We start from the raw sequence: 7,858 nt of genomic DNA, 5'->3' as shown, positions 1-7,858 counted from the left end.
TTGTACGCCTAAGCAATTTTTTACATAATGAATGCCTCCACCAAACTTGCACATTATACTGACTGCACTGCCATAGCCCACAATAGGAAAATTTATTCAGATTTGGTTACATGACCTGGTTTGTTCGGACCAAGCTTCATTCCTCTCTGCTGAAAAGAAAAGAGATTCTCTAACGATGTGTTGTTCACTAATTAGATAATGTTCACAGCTCGTCTCATTCATAACGATGTCATTCTGTTCACCTACATTTAGATAGATGTGTCACAGCTCGTCTCATCATAACGACTGTCATCTGTTCACTACATTAGATAGATTGTCACAGCTCTCTCATCATAACGATGTCATCTTCGTTATACAGCTGCTTTGCTTGTTTTTTCCAGATTGGACCTCTTGTTAAATCAAAACACCTTGATGGGGCTTCTTCATACTGACTTTATTATCCATTAGGTTTGACATTTTAAACTGAATTCAGGAAGATGAACTTATTCAAATATATATTTTTTTACATGTTTGAAGGTACAGTCCCAGAGCTTTGGTCTGTTATGAAACATGGGAAAGTTATGCTTCTTTGACGTTTGATAGACGTGTTATCCCAACATGGAGACGGGTAGGAGAAAAATGCCCTTCAATGAGTTCCCACTTTCTACAGAACACTTGTTTCTTTACGTCCATTCAGCATTGTTCGCACCCTCTTAAGCCCCAACCATTTATTCATGAGTCAGCGTGGCGTTGTCCTCCAGAAAGTGGTCTCTCTGTCATGGCGGTTGTGACGTTTAACATGAAGGAGGGCGACTTTTATTTTTAATGAGCTTGGCCTATTCTATTACAGCATATTGGATGACTGTCATTCATATCATTATCACCCGCTCAATGTAACAGTGATAGGTTTAGGTTACTGTCATTCATATTCACCCAGTTCAAGTAACAGTATAGGTTAGGTACTGTCATTCATATTCACCAGCAATGTAAACAGTGATAGGTAGGTTACTGTATCATATTCATATTCACCCAGTTCAATGTAACAGTGATAGGTTTAGGTTACTGTCATTCATATCACCCAGTTCAATCAATGTAACAGTGATAGTTTAGGTTACTGTCATTCATATTCACCCAGTTCAATGTAACAGTGATAGTTTAGGTACTGTCATTCATATTCACCCAGTTCAATGTAACAGGATATAGGTTTGTTACTGTCATTCATATTCACCCAGTTCAATGTAACAGTGATAGGTTAGGTACTGTCATTCATATTCACCCAGTTCAATGTAACAGTGATAGGTTTAGGTTACTGTCATTCATATTCACCCAGTTCAATGTAACATGATAGGTTTAGGTTACTGTTCATTCATATTCACCCAGTTCAATGTAACAGTGATAGTTTAGGTTACTTCATTCACATATTCACCCAGTTCAATGTAACAGGATAGGTTAGGTTACTGTCATTCATTTCACCCAGTTCAATGTAACAGTGATAGGTTTAGTTACTGTCATTCATTCACCCAGTTCAATGTAACAGTGTAGGTTTAGTTACTGTCATTCATATTCACCCAGTTCAATAACAGCGATAGGTTTAGGTTACTGTCATTCATATTCACCCAGTTCAATGTAACATCGATAGTTTTAGGTTACTGTCATTCATATGCACCCAATTCACCCAGTTCAATGTAACAGTGATAGGTTTAGGTTACTGTCGTTCATATTCACCCAGCTCAATGTAACAGTGATAGGTTTAGGTTACTGTCATTCATATTCCATTCACCCAGTTCAATGTAACAGTGATAGGTTTAGGTTACTGTCATTCATATTCACCCAGTTCAATGTAACAGTGATAGGTTTAGGTTACTACACGATACTCACATTTTCCCTGTACCCATCATGAGTTGCTACAACCTAGCCTGAGAATGAAAGTTTACAACGTAGGTGCACAGGTTGAGAGAAATTTGAGTAATCAAAGTGACCGACATTGGCACATTCAGTAACGCCCTGSACACTCTTGCCTGCATCTAGCTGACCTAGGGTGTAATCATTAGTCCAACAGTTGCAAATGAGAGTTTCTATTGGACAAATTCAATTATGTTTATCATTTTCGTTCCGCTTGCTTCCGTTTCAAGAATTGGTTTTCAACAGAATCAATGGAATGAATACACCCCTGATCACACGCAAACACAGTTCACTTTCATAGCCGCCACATACAAACAGCATGAACATTTTGCTCGTTGTATAATTCCTTCTTGCATCTATGCGCTCTTCTTCTCCTCATCTTTTCCCTTCGCTTGTGGACTTCAGTGCACAACACATCMACTGTCTGTGACCAGGCGAAAAAAAACTTTCCAAGCCAAACCTTCATATCGTAGCCGCTAACCGCTACACACAGCCTACATCGTTGTCACCATATTAGCTAACGATGTTAGTAACGTCATAGTCAACATTGCTACTAGAACGAACGCGTTAGTAATCCCGCTAAAATCATGCAGTGCAGTCAGYAAGCAGTTTAGCAGTTACACCGGTGGCAATACATTAATAAAAGCAAAAGCTTACCTTGACTTGAAAGAGTTCCAGTGTTGAACTGTCATAGCCAGCTAGCTAACATAGCATCCCTATCTGTTTGAGCGGGTATTTGAGTAGGATAAACTAGCTAGCTAAGTGAAAAAATACATCTAAATATAGCTGTCTTGCTCTCTCTCACTCTCTCTCTCTGTTGCTTCTCCTTCATGAACCAAATTAATTTGTTAAACTGTTAAACTTTTCTTTCTCTCTCTCTTTGAGTCAACTACCACATTTTATACACTGCAGTGCTAGCTAGCTGTAGCTTATCCTTTCAGTACTAGATTAATTCTCTGATCCTTTGATTGGGTGAACAACATTTTCAGTTCATACTGCATAATTTCTAATAGGTTAAAGGACATCCTCCGGAAGTTGTCATGATTACTGTGTAAGTCTATGGAAGGAGGTGAGAACCATGAGACTCCTAGGTGTTCTATTGAAGTCAATGTACCCAGAGGAGGACAGAAACTAGCTGTCCTCCGGCTACACCATGGTGCTACCCTACAGAGTGCTGTGGAAGTTACTGTAGACCTTCATCGCAAAACAGTGTGTTTTAATCAATTATTTGGTGACGTGAATATATTTAGTACAGTTTAATCWAAAAATATTCACTATTTGAGGCTCCTCTGCTCTCTATTATCCCCCCCTCCATTATCAGCCAATCATGGAGCCTGTCTTTCTCCCTATAGAGCTCAGTGCTTTACTCCTTGGCTAAACTAGGCTCTTAATATTACATTTTCATTCATATTTACGGATTCCAGACAAGTTTGTTATTAAGTCATATGAGAATTCACATGTTCAAGAAGGCTTTTCTGCAACGAAAAAAAATAATATTTTAAGTTTTTTTACGTCTGTACTTTAAAGTTAGAAATGAGTCAAATGTCTACGATCTGAATCCGGCCACATATAGCAATGTCAAAAATGCCATCTTTCTCATTTATTTGGAGAAAGTGTGGCCAATATTTCTTAGGAAGACAATAGCTGTATGTTTCACACGTCCACATGTTCAACACCCTACTCTTTCTCTCTCGCCTTCTTCTCAGGAGCACTACCTGTTGACCCTGAAGGACCACTTTCTTCGATAGGTTCAAAGCCTGCCAGATAGTGGCCTCTATCCTGGTGGGGGTGGATGAGAAGATCAAGATAGCTCTCCCACACCCTGCCATACTCAAGGTTACGGCTCTCCTTGGTTCACTGAATGATGGGGCTGTTTATTGGATTTTGCGGGCCGACATCTGTTCTCTGTCGTGAGAGAGGGAACAATCAGAAGTCACTGGGAGAGCAGTACTGAGTGACTTTCTTTACTAGATAAATCAGTGGTCTGCTACTCAGTCATCATTGTGGGGTTGGTCTTTTTGTTGTCCAGTCCATATGACTCCTGTTGTCTAGTCGCCCATGAACCTCTGTTTGTCCCCCATGTTGATGTTCAGTTCCTCATGCTCGCAGTCCGTTCATGATCTGTTGTCAGTCCGTCGCATGACTCTGGATTCGTCATGCCACTATGTTGCATCTCTGACTTGTGCTGTTCGCAGCCAGACTCTGTTGTCAGTCCCCATGACTCTGATTTTTCAGTCCCTCATGTACCTCTGTTGGTCAGTCCTCATGCTACTCTTGTTGTCCAGCCTCGTAACTGACTCTGTTAGTCAGTCCGTCATAGACTCTGTTGTCAGTCGCCGTCATGACTCATGTTTGATCGTCCTCATCGACTCTGTTTCGTCGTCCGTCATGACTCCTCGAATTGTCAGTCCGTCCATGGACCTCTGTGTCCGATCAGGTCCTCTCACTTGACCGCTGTTGTCAGTCCTGATTCATGACTCTGCTATTGTCAGTTCACGTGCAGAACTCTGTTCGTCAGATCGTCCTCCATGACTCGTGTCAGTCCAGTCATGTCTGGAGTCCGATCTCGGTCAGTCTCTACTCTTGTAGCGCCACTGCTCCTGTTGTCTCAGGTCCCGCATGCTCTGTATTCGTCGTCCGCTGACTCGTTGTCAGTCCGTCAGACTCGTGTTGTCAGTTCCGTTTCTGACTCTGTGTCTGTGTGTATATGCCCACTGACTCTGTTTGCTTTGTTATAGATCACGTCTTTTGACTTCGCTGAACTCGTCTCTGCTTTTAGCCCCATGACTCGATTGTCTTGTTGTCTAGCCATGACTCTTGTTGGTCTGTTGTCAGCCCATACGATCTTTGCATTCGTTCGTGTCAGCCCATGACGTCCGCTCTGTTCGTCAGACCTGTTGTACTGTTGTCAGCCCATGACTCTGTTGTCTGTTGTAGCCCATGACTCTGTTGTCTGTTGTTAGCCCATGACTCGTTGTTGCCCATGACTTCTGTTGTCAGCACATGACTCTGGTTGTCAGCATGATCTGTTTGTTGTTGTCAGCCCATGACACTGTGGACAGGGAAGCAGCTCTTTGGTCTGATCTGAAGCCCAATGACTGTCCAGTCAAGGCCAACCTGAGGACCAAGGGGAAACAGTACAGCGGCAAAGGAGAGGACCTCTGCAGCAACGACTCCTGTGAGTTCCTCCTCATGCCTCTCTAGTGTGTTTTTAATAAATACATAATTGATTCATTATTCAGATTGAATATGATTTGTATTACCTTAATCAGATAAACTATTCATTATTCATTATTCCAAAACATGATCTCTGTCTCTGTGTGTGCTCTGTGTCTTCTCTCTTGCTCTCTCTTCGTCTCTCTCTCTCTGTCTGTCTCTCTCTCTCTCTCGCTGTCTCTGTGTCTTCTCTCTGCTCTCTCCCCCACTCTTAACGAACGCCTCGCCGCTCCCCTAAGACGCCAAGCTGATGTCTCCATCAGCCCAGTCACAGCCCTGTGATCGCACTCTCTACTCGCTCCTCAGTGTACTCTCCTACAGTCAGACTCTGTGGTTCCTCTCTACTGCCGCTCTAGTGTCTCTCACTCTCGTCTCTCCGCGCTCTCTTGGTAAGTCTCTCATCTCTCTCTCGCCTCTGCAGTATGTCTCCTCATCTCTCTCTCTAGCCTCGCCTCATATCTCATCTTCTCTCCGCTACACTGTCTCTTCTTCCTCATCAATCGCCTCTCGTCTGTCTGCTCTAGTCCTCTGACGTCTATCTCTCGCTTCTGCTTGTCTCTCTCTCTCGTCTCGTCTCTGTGGTCTCTCTCTCGCTACGTGTTGTCTCGCTCTGCTTCGTCGTCGCTCTTGTGTCTCTCTCTCTCTCTCTCTCTCTCTCTCTCTCTCTCTCTCTCTCTGTCTCTCTCTTTCTCTCCGTGTCTCTCTCTCTCTCTCTCTCTTCTCTGTGTCTCTCTCTCGCTCTGTGTTCTCTCTCTCTATGTCTCTCTCTCTGTGTCGTCTCTCTCTCTCTCTGTGTCTCTCTGTCTCTCTCTCTTGTCTCTCCTCTCTGTCTCTCTCTCTCTCTCTCTCTCTCTCCTCTCTCTCTGTCGCTTCTGTGTCTCTCTTCTCTTGTGTTCTTCTCGTCTCTCTCTCCTCTCTCTCTTCTCTCTCTCTCTGTCGTCTCTCTCTCTCCTCCTCTGTTCTCTCCTTCGCTCTGTGGTCTCTCTCTCTCTACGCTTCTTGTGGGCTCTCTCTGTCTGTCAGTCGTGGTGATCCAGAACAGTGAGTTGATGTGTGGTACCATGGATAAGGGCACGTTGGGCTCTGGCTCCAAGAAGAACATATTCTACATCCTGCTGAGAGACTGGGGGCAGCTGGAGGCAGCCAACGCCATGTCTCGCCTGGCCCGCATCGCGCCTACATACCTCTGTACGTCCACCGCCGCCCGTACTGACACGTTCTCTTCTGTCAATACTTCAAAGATGCTATACTGACCTGCAGTTCACTAATGATGTACTGTGATCTAATTATATAATAGTAATATACTGTAGGTTTACATCCCTTTATGGTTAATGCTTTGAACATGATGTACTGTGATCTAATTATATAATAGTAATATACTGTAGGATTTCATCCCTTTATGGTTAAAGCTTTGAACATGCTGTACTGTGATCTAATTATATAATAGTAATATACTGTAGGTTTACATCCCTTTATGGTTAATGCTTTGAACATGATGTACTGTGATATAATGGTAATATATTGTAGGTTTATATCCCTTTCTGATAATGCTTTGAACATGCTCAATACTAAATGCGTTCTCGTACTTTACAATGCTTGTTTTAGTTTGCTCGTTTTAGTTTTCCCGTTGCCCAACATTTGGCTACATTGTGCCCTACTGAACATGACCGTTATAAAACCTTGCAGCCAATCGGGGTTTCTCCATCGGTATTGGTGACGTGACCCCAGGCCAGGGTCTGCTGAAGGCCAAACAGAACCTGCTGGACGAAGGCTATGCCAAGTGTGACGAGTACATCGAGGCCCTGAAGACTGGCAAACTGCAGCAACAGCCAGGCTGCACGGCTGAGGAGACGCTGGAGGTACCCCCTAGACTAGATACGATATCTCTTAGCTTAGTCACTTCTCTCAATTTGATGCTGCAGGTTCAGGCTGCATGGCTGAGGAGACGCTGGAGGTACCCCCTAGACTAGATATCTCTTAGCTTAGTCACTTCTCTCAATTTGATGCTGCAGGATTCAGGCTGCATGGCTGAGGAGACGCTGGAGGTACCCCCTAGACTAGATATCTCTTAGCTTAGTCATCTCTCTCAATTTGATGCTGCAGGATTCAGGATCCACTGCTGAGGAGACCGTGGAGATACTATAAACACAAGATAACCAATCAGATTAGTATCCTTTTACATTTCCTGGAGTCAACTGGAGTCTTTTCAGTGGTGTTTTTTTTAAAGGATAATAGTTTAGCACAATGATGACGTCTCCCTTCACCTGAAGCCTGTCTTTACCTCAAGCTTGGTCCAAACTGAATCAATCCCCCACCCCCCTTAAACCAGCTGATATGTCTGTTATCCCCAAATCAAACCCCCCCTTAAACCAGCTGATATGTCTGGTATCCCCAAATCAAAACCCCCTTAACCAGCTGATATGTCTGGTATCCCCAAATCAAACACCCCCTTAAACCAGCTGATATGTCTGGTATCCCCAAATCAAACACCCCCCTTAAACTAGCTGATATGTCTGGTATCCCAAATCAAACAGCCACCATGAGCTTTGCTCCCTCTACACCAGCTACTGTATCTATTGTCTGGTGCTCCTTCTAACCAGCTACTGTATCTATTGTCTGGTGTTCCTTCTATACCAGCTACTGTATCTATTGTCTGGTGCTCCTCTCTAGACCAGCTACTGTATCTATTGTCTGGTGTTCTTCTATACCAGCTACTGTATCTATTGTCTGGTGCTCCTTCTAGACCAGCTACTGTATCATT

General features: G+C 43.5%; 1 protein-coding gene across 1 annotated transcript; it reads left to right on the top strand.

The window, feature by feature from the left end:
- The first annotated feature begins 3,584 nt into the window (after positions 1–3,584).
- On the top strand, positions 3,585–7,449 carry LOC112079748 (DNA-directed RNA polymerase III subunit RPC1-like). Its single transcript, XM_024145600.2, has 5 exons — positions 3,585–3,717; positions 4,925–5,059; positions 6,121–6,285; positions 6,784–6,956; positions 7,201–7,449. Exons 3-5 carry the CDS (start codon positions 6,147–6,149, stop codon positions 7,240–7,242), a joined length of 354 nt encoding a protein of 117 aa, XP_024001368.1. The 5' UTR covers positions 3,585–3,717; positions 4,925–5,059; positions 6,121–6,146; the 3' UTR covers positions 7,243–7,449.
- Positions 7,450–7,858: the final 409 nt, after the last annotated feature.

This window comes from Salvelinus sp. IW2-2015, unplaced genomic scaffold (genome assembly GCF_002910315.2).
Source record: "Salvelinus sp. IW2-2015 unplaced genomic scaffold, ASM291031v2 Un_scaffold9326, whole genome shotgun sequence".
Taxonomy (NCBI): Eukaryota; Metazoa; Chordata; class Actinopteri; order Salmoniformes; family Salmonidae; genus Salvelinus; species Salvelinus sp. IW2-2015.
This window is presented reverse-complemented; position numbering and strand designations above follow the sequence as displayed.